Source organism: Cricetulus griseus, chromosome 8, assembly GCF_003668045.3.
Source record: "Cricetulus griseus strain 17A/GY chromosome 8, alternate assembly CriGri-PICRH-1.0, whole genome shotgun sequence".
Taxonomy (NCBI): Eukaryota; Metazoa; Chordata; class Mammalia; order Rodentia; family Cricetidae; genus Cricetulus; species Cricetulus griseus.
Window position 1 is genome coordinate 56,413,081 of NC_048601.1, and position 16,340 is coordinate 56,429,420.

At 36.8% G+C, this 16,340-nt stretch overlaps 1 protein-coding gene across 3 annotated transcripts in view; it reads left to right on the plus strand.

Moving 5' to 3' along the window:
- Positions 1 to 16,340, plus strand: part of Exoc6b (exocyst complex component 6B) — a 407,149-nt gene that overhangs the window by 163,025 nt on the left and 227,784 nt on the right. For all 3 annotated transcript variants that reach the window (XM_035448826.1, XM_035448827.1, XM_035448828.1), the window contains 6 exons: positions 6,604 to 6,687; positions 7,081 to 7,127; positions 8,862 to 8,982; positions 11,700 to 11,771; positions 12,656 to 12,753; positions 14,708 to 14,813. In XM_035448826.1, coding sequence (XP_035304717.1) covers positions 6,604 to 6,687; positions 7,081 to 7,127; positions 8,862 to 8,982; positions 11,700 to 11,771; positions 12,656 to 12,753; positions 14,708 to 14,813 — 528 coding nt within the window. The remainder of the gene's footprint in view (positions 1 to 6,603; positions 6,688 to 7,080; positions 7,128 to 8,861; positions 8,983 to 11,699; positions 11,772 to 12,655; positions 12,754 to 14,707; positions 14,814 to 16,340) is intronic.

Genomic DNA, 16,340 nt, shown 5'->3' on the forward strand with positions numbered 1-16,340 from the left:
CCCAAAGGGGATGCTCTTCCGTGCCTCCTGCCTGGGTATCGCTGTAAGAGGAAATGCCAAGACAAACACAGGTTATATGGGCATCTGAAAAATAAACACAACTCTGCCAGAACATCAGACTGCCTCTGCTCTTTCCTAGAAGGGTCAGAAGTTTATGTAGATTCATTTTTGTAGGCTTTTGGATAAAATAAAAAAAAATGGAGGCATTTGAAAATAATATTTTTAATGATAAATTGTCTACCAGAGCAATTACCCTTTCTTCATAGCTTATTTTCTGAGATGTTTTGACATTGTTGTGGCTTTAGAAATGCAGGCATTTTTCTGACCCATAAAGTAGGTTCCCAGAGTTGTGACACAAACCATCCTGACTCTTGAGTGACCTTGTTGGGGGAACACTTTGAGTCGGTTTTTACATCTGGGAATGGAATGTTTCTAGATTTAAGCAATAGGGGGCATCTCGGGGTTGTTCTTTACACATGTTCCTGCAGTCTGATCTTTAGGGCAGTTCTAATGAAAGAAACCCTGCTTTGGGCCTGCTGTGCAAATTAGCCATCTGGTGAAGTGTAATATCCTGCTGAACATCATTATGGGGCCCTAGGAAGAGTGTTCCTTTTACAGATGGACACAAATTAAAATCGCCCTTTAAGTTGTTTTTTTTTTTTTTAATCTCTGAATAAACCTGTCTACACTTGGTTGCTGTGACAGTTAAAAGAGTGTTCCAGCTGCAGGCAGGGTGGTGAAATTACAGGCTTTGCCCAAATGGAAATATTGCTTCCTGTAGACAAGCCGGAAGAATAATGGTGTGCATTTCCCTTCTTCCATTCACTTCCTTTGTTCTTTGTCTAGGTGTTTTTCTGTTTTTCAGGGTTATTTTCTTTTACAGTGATTAGTAAAAGAAGTCATTTATAGATGGCATACCACAGAAAGAACTATTTGGCTAAGACTTGTGTATTCATCCAATGGTCTAGTCAGTATGCCATGAAGAGGATATAGAGTCTGTCCTCCTTTGCATACTTTGTAGACATATTGCCCATGTGAGGCAGCTTCTGATGTTAGCTTTTTCCTCTTTCTGTAACACTACACAAATATTCCACTATTGTTTTAAGACATGAGGCTCAGTAACTACATGAAATAGTTGTTTGTGCGTGGTTGTTCCATAGGACCCATAGAGTACTGACCCTGCCCTACTGTCAAAAACAATATCTGTGACTTTGTCTGTCACCTGTATATATCATCCAGACACTATAGGTCACCTCCAGATTATCCATGGTGTCTAACCCAATGCAAGTCTGCATAAGAAATTGTTACTCTTACTCTTTAGGGAATAGTGACAAGGAAAATAGCCTATATGTGTTCTGTACAGACACAGTTCTGTGAGTTTTTAAATATTGAAAGAAAGTCTATTACATTTATTTATTCACTCCCCCTTTTTTACATGAGTGCATAAACACAGTGCTGGTCTTAGAATACTTTGGGAATCATTTTTTTCCTTCTTCCATGTAGTACTGCAGGAATTGAATTCAGGTTGTCATTGCCGGGCTTATATATAATATCTGCTGAGCCATTTTACCAGCTGCTTTTCCATTTTGGAATATTTGTGACCCATAGTTGGTTGAGGCTCAAGATGCAGAGCCCACATACATGGATGGCTAGCTAGAGAGGGTATACATTTTTATCTATATTAGGAAAGACATCCATAGAAAGGTTTTTGTTTGACTGTCTCTCTTCCAATCCTAGGCTGACATGATCCCAATTGTTTGATGGTGCACATTTGTAACGTATATCTGCAGAATGTGTGTTTGAACATGGTTAGAAGCTGATTTTCCTGCTCCTACATACCTAAACACAAAGCCTCATTCATTTGTCCACATTAGATGGCAGTAGTCATTGTTTGTGTTTCACTCCTGGCTAGGCAAGAACTTAAACAAATGAAGAAGAATTTAGGTTTTTAACTTGTGTTTTTATTTTTAGTTTCAAACATTTATTCAGTGATTCTGACATTTGTATCGTTGGAGAATATGTAGGAAAGCAAGTAGGGATAGTTTTGTAGATAAAGATGTTGAAGGATGCTTTCCAGAAAGAGTTCAGTAGAAGGAGCATGCATGTACAGTGTGCTGCTACTTCTCTGTGGAAATGTGTGTGTGAGATACAGGTTCCCAGCGGGGTGCATTTAGAGGAGAGCTCACCAATGAGTCTATGGTAACCATCACTAAGTATTATTACTGTGGGTGGCTTTTATGCTCACTTTGCCCATTACATTTTTCCTGTTTTTTCTAAAAGTCATGTTTTACTTTTGTAATTAGTAACAATTTAAAACATGATACATATTGTGGAAAATGCAAGTAGCAAAAGTTTTGTTTTTTAAGAGAATCATTTTCAGCAGAGTCTGTCAAAGAGTGTATTTTCCTGGTAAAATCTAGTGTTGATGGCAATAATCACTGCCATTTACCCCAGGCTTATCTCAGGGTATAATTAAATACTAAATATTTAAATGAAAATTGACTTTAGTAAACAAAATAGCAAGGTGGTGAGGTTCTTAAAGCTTGAGACTGTGAAAGGCAATGTGAACACAATAATCAGTCCTGAGACCTTGATCTCAGGGAAATGTCATGTTAGTTTCCTGGGGGCTTCTGTCACATTGTGATCAGGTGATGATCCAGTTTATTTATGTATTTACTCTTAAAAGTTTGGCACCTCTCAGGAGGAGGGGCCAGGGGGATCAGTTCAGGGCCTTCCTCGGCTACACAGTGAGTTCTAGGCCAGGCTAGGCTATATGAGAGCTTGTGTCAAAACAATACCCTCTGTACCCCCAGCAAAACAAAGAGATATGTTATTTAACATACTGTTGGTTTATTAGCATCATCCAACCACACTATAATAATGTTTGCACAAAGCTTATCTAACACACAGGCTTTCTCTATAAGTCACACTGTAAGCCTTCATGAGTTTAGGAACACTAGACAACATTTTAATGCTATAGGTAAGGACCATTTTAAAGGGCAGAATCATTGACCAAAAGCACAAAAATGCAGAACATGTGACATTGGATAGGCCATGAAAGTGATACAGGTTTACAGTGTCTGAAACAAAAGGTCACATATTGCCTTGTTTGACCTTAACTAGGAACATGTGTATTGGACAATTTGAAGTTTTAGAAATTCTACACATAGCTGTGACTGTCTGTGAACAGCTATGAGTATTGGTTTTGGAGTTCAGCTAACTTTTAACAAGTGGTGAATTTGCAAGTACAGAGGTTTTGCATAATGAAAATGACTGTATCCTTTTCCCTGTGTTCCCTGTCTTTAAATGAGATGCCATCAAACAATTGACCCAGGTGAGAAATGCTGTGTGAGCTCTTTCTGTTCTTTGTCACCATATCCACTTGTGCATGTGCCTTCTAAATGCATCTCAGATCTGTCTTTTTTTTTTTTTTTTCCTGGAGGGAAAGGCAGGGTCTTGTCATGTAGTCCGGCTTGGCTTTGACCTTATGATTCTCATGCCTGCCAGGCTTCCCAGTGCTAGGACAGGAGGCATGTGCCACTGTCCTCGTTTCTCACTGACCTCTTGGAAACTCATTTTTCCTTTTTTCATTCTAGTCTCTATACTCGAGTTCTAAAATGTAGGAAGTTCTTCCTGTCATTACAGCTATTGACAAATAATTAACAAATTCCTGTAGCTTTGTCTTTTGCTATCCCAGCACCTCATCACGGAGAGCTTCCTTTAGATTCTTAGTTTGTATGATGGGCTGTTTTCTTTGAGTCTCAGTATATGTACTTCTAGGAATATTGATTTACCTGGCTTCCCTTTCTCACTAATTTTTCAATTAGTATAAAAGTTAGGTTCCCCCCAACCCCAGACATTTTCTGCCAATAAACTAACCCCTTCTATCCCTTCTTTTTCTTCTCCCTCAAATCTGTAGAATCTGTGATTCTGAGTTTGGAGCTGAACTGAAGCCCCATGTGACTCATCTAGAGGCCTGTTTCTGAATGGGGAGGCATTCCACCACTTACTCAAACTAGACTGGTCAAATGCGTACTTCTTGAATTCTGTCTTTAGACAGCAAGTTGACAAAATTGGCAGAAGGAGTACAATTATTAAAGGTGAATTATTTGATAGCCACCAGGAAAAATCCAACTCATTTTTGTAAATTGGGAAACTGGACATGTTAGATAAGGTGATCCTTTTTCTGTTGAAGGAATATTAGAAAGGAAATGAATTTGATTTTTATATAGAATTTTCTCTTGTATATTTTCTATCATTTATAAGAAAGAAACCAAATTAATGCCTGATGATCTAATTAGAATGGAGGCTTTCCCTAAATTTACAGTTAAGTGTATCTTGGCTCTGAAGGATGTTAAATATGTGATGTCATACTAATATAATAAAGGTCATTTAGGGCTGTTAACCTTAAAATGAAAAGCCCTTCAGTGTATACAGCATGTAATTGACATTTAACAACACCACTATCCCATGAGTTGGTGACAAATAGGGAATTTAACTTTAGCAAGTCAAATGGAAGCTTCCACTTGTAACTTATTAATTCGAATAATTTCCTTCCTCATTAAGTGGTAGATGAATAGAGTGATGAAATAGTCATGCTAATATCTGATTTCATTTTATAAATACTTATAGTGATAATCACTATAGCAGGCTAAGATGTTTGATTTTGAGGAAACAGGGCTTAAAACCATGACCCAGGGGTCAAGTTCACCTTGTACCTGTATCTATATAGCCTGTGGACTGAAACTGAGTTTGACATTTTTAACATAAAAAAGTAGTATTTCATGACAGGTGAAAATTACAATATTCTTATTTCAGTTTCTCCAACTAGGATTTTTAGGTAGATGCCACATTTCTTTATGGGTTGTCTGCACCTATCTTAGCATTGCAGTGGAACGAGTGAACAAGCTGCTGGTCAGCCTGGAGGGGCATTGCCCTTTTTACAGAAGGTGTTTGCCCACTCTCAAGCTGGTTTATGTTTGTGTGGTTGTGACTTAAGTTAATATCCCTAGTTCAGGTAGATGATAATATAACAAAGAAGTCATGCTAAATAGGCTTCTTCAACTTTTCAGCTGGTGGAAGAAAATACCCTAGGTAATTGCTTGAATAGAGACTGCAAGAGGTGGACAGTGGTTTTTCTTGTTTATTTTTTAAAAAGTAAGCACTTGTATAAATGCTTGTTATTGATTAGGCACTGTTCTAGGAGCCTTATAGCTCATTAAGTACATGTAGCAGCTTCACAAGGTTGACATCTCCAGAAATGAAAAGGATACTGCACAAGTGCAAATGAAATGAATAGATAGTGAAACTACCAGCAGTGAGTCAGAGAGAGCAGTTACATTGGTAGGAAGGGTAAAAAAACACTGTTAGAATGTAGCCACCTGGGTCTAAAACAATGCTTTGTCTCTGTGGGATCTTTATGTTTGAGCCTTGGGTTAAGAATATTTAGTCACAATGAAACATGTTATTACAAAACCCTCTCAATTTGTACTATCTTCCTAGAGCTGCTGTAACAAGTACCACAAACAACAGAAATTTGTTCTATACCAGGTCTGGAAGCTTGAATTACAAATTAAAAGCATTTTGACATCTTAGAGGCCACACACCCTTTGAGACTATGGGAAGAATCTTCTTTATTTCTTCCTGGCATCTGTGGGTCCCAGCAGTTCTTGGTGCTCTAAGTCTGTGTTGACCCACCTGCCTCTTTCAGTACATGCCATTCTCCCTGTCTGTGTCTTTTTGATCTCCTTTTTGGAGGATATCATCCATAGTATACTAAGACCCACCCTCCAGTAGGCATGATCACACAATTGGATTGATTGTTCCAGCTAAAACATTTAGAGATTCTGGGAAGGATGTGGGTTTGGGGGAGATACTGTTCAACCCAGAACAGAACTTGTGAGTGTAGAGTTCATGAGCCAGATATTGTTCAGAGCACCACTCATGATGTGTTCAGAAAACCTACCCAGTGTGTTTCCCAGGAGAGCTGTCAATGTCGCCAAACACATCTGTCATGTCACAGTGTCAAAAGGTTGGACACCACCCCTGCCTGGGGGAAAACTGGAAATTATATATCAAGAACATTGAGGGATTGTCTCTTTTGTTCTTGTTCTGTCCCTTCTTGGTAACACTCCACCTGAGTAAAGGATTTACCATCCTCAGCTCTCGCCTTTCACACTTTTTGTTGACCCTTTGATCATGAGTGATTTGAAAGCTGGCTTTCATTCTGGGTATTTTTCCTTCTGAACTGTTTTATTTGTTTTTAAAGGGACATTTTCTTGCTTACTGTAACATTTTAAGGTTGTTTGTTTTACCTTCATTTTTATGAATTTGTGATTATTGACTCAGAAAACAGCCTTGGTGTGCTGAAGCTTGTGTTCTGACCATGTAAAGGTCACTCCTGCCTATCCTTTCTGGGTTTGGTGATGAGGTTTAATGAATAGTCATAGTTGTTTTTATTATCTGTGCTTATTATCATTATTACAATAGTAGGTTTTTAGATATATGGTCTTCTTCAAATTCCATACCTGAAGTCTACTACATTCTTTTCAACTTCAAGGATAATTAATTCAATTATATTATTTCCTCCTGCTTGTTTTACAGGGTGCCCGAGAAACGTTTGAAAATTACTACCGAAAACAGAGGCGAAAACAGGCTCGTTTGGTTCTCCAGCCTCCCTCAAACATGGTAGGCTTGCTACTTGCATTTTCTGTACTTTTACCTTTTCCTTTCTGGTAGCTGAACATGTATGCATGTGTGCATCTGTGTCTGTGTGTGTCTGTATGCTTTGTATGTGCAGCTGCCTGAATCTGCTTGCTGTCAGTCTGACACAATTTAGGTGTATGTGCCTTGAAGTAAGAATAGCAGTAAACATTCCTTGACTGTTATGTGCCATCCATTAATCTGAGTTCTAGGCATGTATCAAGTTAGCTCATTCCCATTTTTATCATCCAGAATCATGGCATTATCATTATGTTTACCTCATAGTCTATGAGATTAAGCTTCCTGAGAATAAGCAGCTGATTTTTCACATCTTAAAGTAATAACACAGAAACAGTAATTTTGCTTTCTTTGTTGCAGCATGAAACTTTAGATGGCTACAGGAAGTATTTCAATCAAATTGTAGGGTAGGTACATATTTAAGTTTCTATACTTAATTTGTAAGACTCATAAAAGATATACCTTTACTTGGGAAATTTTCTTCCATTCTTTTTGGCAAATTCAAAAGAAAAGACTTAGTTCTTATCTTCTTATAATTTAGAAGGAACATCTCCTGGGTCATAGTAACACACACATGTAATTCAGTGCTTGTGGAGTTTGTGAAAGGAGTGTCATCCTGGGTTGCATAGAGATATGCTGTTTGAAAAATAAACAACACTTACAGCTTACTGTTTTCAGCATTATATTCTTGGAGGGTATTTTTGTGGCAAAAATAAATGAAAATGGACTCACAATGTTATTATTACTTGATGTTTTGTTTCTCCATTCTTTGTTCTAATATGGAACGAGATAATCAGACACAGTGGCAGAATTTTTCCAGACAGTAAAATATTATAGGCCTAGAAGAATTTAACAACTATATCTCAACTGTTTGGGTGTTTGCCAGTCTGAAAACAGCTACGTATGATTCAGAAATCTGTGAATAAGACTATGTTACATTAAAATAACTTTTATTAAACAAGTTGCTGCCAGGCTGGTCCCACAGGATGGGATGCAGTGATTGCTCTCATCAAGAGTGGACATAGTAGTGTAGAATTAGGGTTACTGAATAAAGACCCCCTCCCCATATTCAAGCAACTTATTCCAAGTATGAGATGACAACTGTAGTTAAAAGAAAGGCAACAGAATTTGATTATTTCATAGAGCTTGCCTGCCCACTTCTTCCTCCTTCCCTCACTTTTTCTCTGGCTTTCTTTCTTGTTTCCTCCCTTACTTTCTTTCATCATCAGATTTATATTGCTTCAGTGTAATGAGTAACTCTCATTATGCCTATCATTGAGGTTGAAGGATATAGCTACTGTTATAGTGATTGCCTAGCATGCATGGGTTTGATCCTCAGCACTGCATAAGACCAGGTGTGGTGGCACACATTTATAATCCCAGCACAGGGGACATGGGGGTTGGAGGATCAATAGTTTAAGGTTATCTTTGACTACACAGACAGTTTAAGGCCAGCCTAAGCTCCATGAGACATGAGACCTTGGTGTGCTTGATTTTTGGTAATTTAAAAATCCCCTAATTTAGTTGTCTTTTGATTTGATTGATCAGAAAGGTAACCCAAGATATGTTTTAAATGTATACTAAGCCACAACAAGGGAATTTAAAACATAAGTTTATAATTAAAAAAAAAATCCCAGCCTGAGTTTTTATTTTGAGGCAAGGTTCTATAAAGTTATTTTTAAAACTCATTCTGTCTCTTAGGCAAGGCTTGCTTTAGCCTCCTGAGTTACTAGGGTTATAGGCCTGATTTGCAGAATTGTTTTGATATATATTATGTTGAATTCTTAACAGCCTATAAATTTTAGTGTTTATTGTCTCCTTAAAATTAGTTTCTTGTATTCTAAAACTACATTGGAAGTAGGCTGTATGAGCTATATATACTTTACTCTTTCACATTGTTGTGCTGTGTGGTTGACATTGATTAGAAATAAAAGTTCAGTCTTGGTAGTGTCTAAGATATTAATACGATTGTAGATATGTTCTCAACATGTCAAGTAATTTCATTTATTATAATTAATAGCTTTCTTCAGAAAAAAAATCCCTCTTGAGTTAAATGGCAGCTATTAATGTCAAAGCTTAGTGGTCAAGCTATAGCAACTGTAACATCTGACATCTGTGCTTTCGTTTCTTCCCAATCTCAGCTTTTTTGTTGTTGAAGATCACATTTTGCATACAACCCAGGGCTTAGTAAATAGAGCCTACATTGATGAACTGTGGGAAATGGCACTTTCAAAGACCATCGCAGCTTTGCGCACCCACTCGGTATGTAGGATGCCCCAGAATATGCTTACTTACCACTGAGAATTTGCATGCTGATTTCAAGTTGACATATATATCTTTGGCAACCCTTATTGGGAGATTGTAGAAGTGGTTTATTTAGATTTCTGAGTTCTGCAACACTGAGCTTGCCTTGTTAATGCGATCTGCAATAAGAAACAGTCACTCACACTGTCCATAATTCTTTGTTTGTTCAGCAGTGTTCTGTGTATTTCATACACTTCATTCTCAGTGAGTACAAAGTGACGTTATCATTAGTACATTTGTTATGTGCTTCATATTTATTCATTCAGAAAATACCTCATGTGCTATATACATTTATACATATAGCTAAAGGATTGCTGTAGTAAATGTTATGATCTTTGCTGCTAGCTCTACAGTTGACCTTCCTGTCTGCTTGCCTAGGCTAAGATGTCTAGGCTTTTGCTGGCCAAATACCTGCTAAACTTAACTCATAGAAGGTAGTACAAGCAGGATAGTGGACAGTTTATCAAAACCTTTAAAAAGTCAAATTGTCTCGTTGCTAGCTGCTCATCATTTCTTGAACACTTGCCCATAGTCCTTCACTGTTCCTGTTCCTTCTGTCAGGAATACCACTTCATTGATATTTGCATAAAATAAGACTTCGTTAATTTATAAGTTTAATTTAGTCACAGTCAGTGTCTCAGTAGTTTTATTAGTGGCAGGGTGGGTACCTTACAATTGAATGTATAATATAATATTTTAAGCCAACAAGTAAGAACTTACCAGATCTAAAAACAAAGTCTGTTAATCAAAAAACTACAAGTGAAAAATAAGGAAAGAGGTGAAAATGATTGCCATTGAGGTCATAAAGTTTCCTGAGTAGGAGCAATGAGGTTCATTGGTGAGCATATCTGAAATGTTCCTGCAAATGGCTAATACTCACTGGGACTGGTACAATTATAGTTACAGCTATTACCTTTTGTGTATGTGTTCTATTCATAACATTAAAGGATATAAAACAGAAGAAAATAGTGGAAAGACACCAAAAGAAAGCCAAATCCAAGATAAAAATAGTTCTTTGAAAATTTATGAGCATCAGATGAAGAAATTTAATTCAAAGACTGCATGCCATTTCTTGATCAAAAGAGGTGGAAAATACGAGAGGAATAGCTAAGAAACATGGATAGTAACAGAGACTTTGGAATATAGCTGATTGAGATTGAGAAAATATAGTGTCCGACAAGGGGCCTGTAGTAATAGAATAGTAAAGTAAAAAGGATTCATTGAGTGACAGCCAGGAAACTCACAGAAAATCCAGATGGACAGACATGCAGACTCTTCATCATATCTATCACATCAACTAGGCCGATGACAGTAATTTACACTCAGAAGTATTTAATGCACACTTCAGATTATTTCAAATAACAGGCTTTAATGCCCACTTCAAGGTAATTAAAAGATCTTATCCAATAAAACACATGGTAGGAAAATTGGGAAAAATAGAAACATATAAATAGAAAACTTAAAATAAGGTGGCCTTATTGTCCATTTATGTCAATAACCCAGGAAGTGTAGGAGAGGTAGACCATGACAGTGTCTTGGGCATTTTTTTTTTTTTTACATAAGGAGAAGCAAACAGTGTAGAAAGCAAATAAAGTAGAAGAGTTCCAACAGCAGGATTGGGGCTATTTTGTATTGATACTAGTTTTGACACCAAAAAGACAAGGGTTCTTTACAAGAGACAGTATACATAGAAGAAAAACATATGGGAATAGGAGAAACTCACATACGTCCTCATTATGGGGACACTTGACATATTGCCTGAGAGGTTAGATGGAGAACATATAACAAAGTTATAACTGAGGTAACTGGAACATCAGAATTGATGAAATTTTTAATTAGTAGTGTATACTCTTTAATCTTCCTATGGAAACTGTCTTCCAGGTCAGCTAAGTAATCAGTTGTGTACAGGCAAGGAGATATATATATATATATATATATATATATTATATATATATATATATATATATGGTACTTATTTGCAACTTTTGTTTCCTGTTTATTTATACTTATTTTATAACCCTTGTACTGTTTAATACCTTTTTTCTGCATTGTATAATTAGACTTACCTAAGATGCCTGTATTACTGATTCCATGTTTATCTGGTTTAAATGATCAAATCTTTGTCTTTTTTACATCACCAGTTTGTCATTTTTAATTTTCTTCATTTCATTTTATTATATAATTACGGTTATTTGGCATTATTTTCAATAATGTCATTACTGCAGTGCTTGGTCAAGTTATTTCCAGTCTTGTTTTTTTTTTTCTGATGTTTACATAAAAAGAAAGATAAACAGTTATTTTGAAAATGTCTTTAGGCACACAACTTTTGATACAAAGTGTTTCATTGTTGCTCATTTAAAAATAATCTATCCATTTTGGTTTCTTTAAAAAATTTTTGTATTTTAGTTGATTGCTGAGCCATCTTGTTGGCCCCATTTTGTTTTCTTCTTTAATGAATTTCAAAATGTATTTCCACATGTTAAAGATTTAGATCATCATACTGAACCCCACCTCCTTAGTTCTTCTGTGGTTGAGTCTATTGTTACCTTGTGCTAAGAAATGGTTAGACTCCTCCAATAGGTAGGTGTCTTTACCAGCTGGTGCATTAGACAATGTCATAGTAAAAATGTTATTTTTCATGAGATATTTTTCTCCCTTTTCCCCTTTTCCTTTAGTCCTACTGTTCTGATCCAAACCTTGTATTAGATTTGAAGAACCTCATTGTACTCTTTGCTGACACACTTCAGGTATGTGTGTTGTTGACACTTGCCTTTCTGGAATAGAATTCCATTAGCTATGAATTACTGTGTTCAATCTCAAGCCTGGCTCACTTCTTTGAGTTTTTAGTGTTTATTCTTTTCCTAGAGCTAGATATTTCTACTTTTTTTATAACAATAATCAAGGCTTTATCTTGACTAGTTACGCTCTCTTAAATAGTTCCTACTCCTTTTTTCCCCTCAGAGGAAAAAAATGCTTGCACCAACTGAAAAATTAGACTTTTTAAAAATGTTTGTAATTCCCTCATGGAGCAGAAAGGTTGAGTCAGGTGAAGAATAGAAGAAAGGGTATGTGATAGGTAGGGTTTTGGTTGGGGGGGGGTGGTAGGGGAGGACGGGAGGGAGAAGGGAACTGGGATTGTCATGTAAATCAATCTTGTTTCTAATTCAAATAAAAAATGATAAAAAAAAGAAACAAAGTGCCAACAACAACAAAAAAATGTTTGTAATTCCAACATAGCACTGATGTACCTTGTAGTGTGTTCCATTACCATCTTTTTAGTAATGCTTGGTTTGAACCGTGTTAGAGTAGCGTTAGGTATTAGTGAGATGGTAGCAGCTGCACTTTCTCTCTTTTCTTGGAGAATTGCTTTGGGCAGTCAGTTACCATAGGGGGAACTCACCCAAGAGTATATGTTGGTTTAAATTTTTACCATTTGCCTTTTGATGACCAACCTAGGAATTTTGATGTGTATCTTTGAAATTTTGAGAGCTAAACACTAGATATAGGTAGAGATGAACAATTTGGATGTCATTTTTTCATTGCTGTTTAAATAATGAAACATTTTTGGCACTTAATCTTACTTTTGTTTATTTAAAAAGTCTCCTCTTAAAACCAATCTATTATCTTTCAGGTGTATGGTTTTCCTGTAAATCAACTTTTTGATATGCTTTTGGAAATCAGAGACCAGTATAGTGAGACTCTGTTGAAGAAATGGGCAGGGGTTTTCAGGTAAGTGGCTGCAGTTGTTAACCTTGTTCCTGTCCTTCCCTGCTCTATGCATATGCATTTTGGGGGAGATAAACAAGACTTTACAGATATAATGGGCACCAAGAGCATGAGGCTTATATTTTTCTATGTATTCCAATTTATGATTCAGAAGTCAGTTAAGTTGTAATGATTTGTAAAATGATCTTCCAAGGTATCCTGTGTCGATATAATAGTACCTGCTGTGTTGAGAAGGCCCCATAGCCTGTTTTTTATGTTTAGTTCCTTGGATAAAGGCAGATTTATTGGTTTACACCATCCAGATTAACTTGTCTTCTTACGCTATTTTATACTTTTTGTTTTTCCTGAAGATCATACTTAGTCTGGTAGTGGTAGTTAAGTCATCATGGATAGTAGAGCCTTAGGAAAATGTTTCATTTTACAGACAAGAGTCTTCTGTGTCCCAAGGTGACCTTGAACTCCTGATCGTCCCTCCTCCACCTTTTTTAAGTGCTGAAATTATTGGTGTGTCCTACTGCCTGGTTTACTTTGAGTCATTCACTTTTTGATAACTCACATTATTGCTCATCATTACTTTTTCATAAGCAGAGAACTGGCTTGTTGCAGTCCATATTTGAAGCATATTTAAGTAGTTATTGCAACATACATACAATAATGAGAAACTATTCTGCAACATTTCCTCCCAGCACAGGCCTCTTGGGACTATTTCTTTGGTATGCATCTCTTGTTGCAGGACATTAGTCAACAAACAAAGTCATAGCTTTTCTATATTCTAAGATCAAGCATGCTGAGAAAGAACCCAGGTTAACAATTCCCATACATCATCACTGTATCCTCTAATATACATAATGAACAACAAGGAACCTAGGAATAAACCTAACCACTGAGAAGAAAGACCTCCATAATGGGAAGTAAGCCCTCTGAAGAAGTGGAAGAGGACGCTGTTGGTTAGAGGACCTCCCTTGCTCCTGGATCAGTGGGGCTAGTATTATGGAAATGGCTCCACTGCCCAAAGTAATATACAGGTTCAGTGCAAACCACTTTGGAATCCCAGTCTCCCTTACCTCAAGAGTTCTTGCCCATTGCTTGTATCTCCTTGTCAGTTTATCTTGTTTTCAAGTTTACTTTTAAACCTTCACCCTCATCTTTTAATCTTAACTTCACAACAGTTCATGAGCATATCATTATTTAGTTAAATTCATCCATATATTAATGTAAACCTATATACTTCTATAATCCAGATATAGCTAATGCTGATAATTGCTTTTATGGTAGGGTTATCTCTGCAGGTAGTAGAGACAACATTGAATAGCCACAGCATTCTGTGCTTTCAGAAGACTCTCAAGGAGAGAGAACTTATTACTGGAAAACATTTGTGATTAGCAGAAGATAGAGAAGAAGAAACATAGTTATTTTTCTAGATGGGTGGTGGTGGTGCCCTTAGGAGGCAGAGGCAGGTGGATATCTGGGAATTTGAGACCAACCTGATCTACAAAGCAAGTCCCAGGACAGCCTAGGACTGTTACACAGGGAAACCCTATCTCAAAAAATCAAAAAAAAATTATTATTCCTCTCTATTACCTAAGTTAGAATATACTGTCTAGAACATAATTAAAACTGTGATTATGATCCAATATATCTTACTAAAATGATCAACTCCAATATTCTCTTCCCATTTACTTTCCACTTGCCTTTAATTCTCTGCCCATTTGTAAATCACAATCACAGACATTAGAAGGTCGTGTTTATAGTTGTTTTGCACTTGTTTCAGAGCTTAGTTGCTCTCTGATTTCTTTTTTAAATGCCCAAACCAAAATGGCTGAATTGTAGAAGTGTAGTAAGGACTGGGAGGTGTTTATTTGAAATTGTTGTAAATATATAATCATTAAATTGTCTCCGAAAGTCTCTTTGTTAAGTAACTATCCTCTTTTCCTCCCTCTCTTTTCATTTTCACTAGAAACATACTTGATTCTGACAATTACAGTCCCATACCAGTAACGAGTGAAGAGACATATAAAAAGGTTGTAGGACAATTCCCATTTCAAGATATAGAACTGGAAAAGGTAAGGGATACATTAAAGTAAAATATTCTCTCTCTCTCTCTCTCTCTCTCTCTCTCTCTCTCTCTCTCTCTCTCTTTCATTAGATTAATTTCTCTGAAACTGAGATACTTCAGGTCAATAGATTTTAAAACACTTTCAAAGAGTTTCCTCTGGGTCTTAGATGTACAGAATTAACCTCATTGGGCATCTGTAAAAGGCTTGGAGGTCTTACATATGATTAAAGTTTGTCAGATCATGGGAGTAATGCAATTTGGTTAAAATTTCAAATTCTTAATTTTGTTGTACAGCTAAAATAGTTTCTTCTAAAACCAGACATTTAAAATTTCTGTCTTTAGTATAATTGTATTGTTTTGACTGTGCATTTAGAGGTTTCTCCACAGCAAAGTTACAGTGCAGAAAAGTTTTCCTTAAGCAGCCCCTTTCTAACAAGTTCTCTGTTGCACTTAAGCCCTGCACATGACAAATGTGAAAATACAGGCTCAAGTATTATCTCTTGCTGTTTACAAAGTCACAGACACTTGGCATCATGTGGTTCCATGGCACATTGATCACGGGGGAAGTCAGGGCAAGATCTCATACAGGGTAGGAATCTAGATGTAGGAGCTGATACAGTGAATCCTACCGGCTTGCTCATTCATGGTTTGCTCAGCCTGTTCTCTTAGATCATGAAGCAGCTTCCCAGGTGTGGCATCACCCGTAGTGAACTGGACTCTCCCATATCCATCATCAATCAAGAAAATGCCCTACAGACTTGCTTATAGGCCAATCTTATGGATGCATTTTCTCTGTTAAGTCTGCTTCTTTCCATATGACCCTAGTTGACATGTTGACATAAAAACTAGCCAGCAGTTGGTCCCTTGTCAACTTGACACACAAACACATTGCTTATTAAGGCATAATTTTCCTTTCTTGTTTATCTCCCCAAATCACGTTAACATCAGTATCATAGTATAAAACATTCCAACTTTTAAAACTTCTGCAGTATTTTTAAAAATTCAGACTCTTTGAAATTTCAGTCTCTAAAACATCTAAAACTCTCTTTCAAATTCACAGTTTCTCTAGAATATCAAATGCTTCTCTAAATTGTCCAAAATATATAAAATTCCAATGTCTCTCAACTGTGGGCTCCTGTAAAATCAAATATAAGTTAAATACTTTCTTACTCCAAGAAGGAAGAACCAGGGCACAGTCGTAATCAAATCAAATAAAACCCCAATTTTCAACATTGTAAAAAGCCAGTGCTTGATGCTTCGGGCTCCAAAGGGTCAGGGATACTTCTCTGGCTCTGCTCTTTGCAGTATACACAGTTTGTTTCCTAGGCTCAGGCTGCTGCTTTCCTTAGTGGTTGTCCCATGTTAGTGGCATATCCAAAATATTGGTGTCTTTTCTGAAACTAGACACTCTCCTACAACCAATAGACTCCTCTGGGCTCTCTTCTGGGGACTCTGACCCTGCCACATGCTGCCAAGCCTTAATGTCTCAACATGACCCCTTCAATCCTGAATCTTCAACTTAAACTGAGGCTTC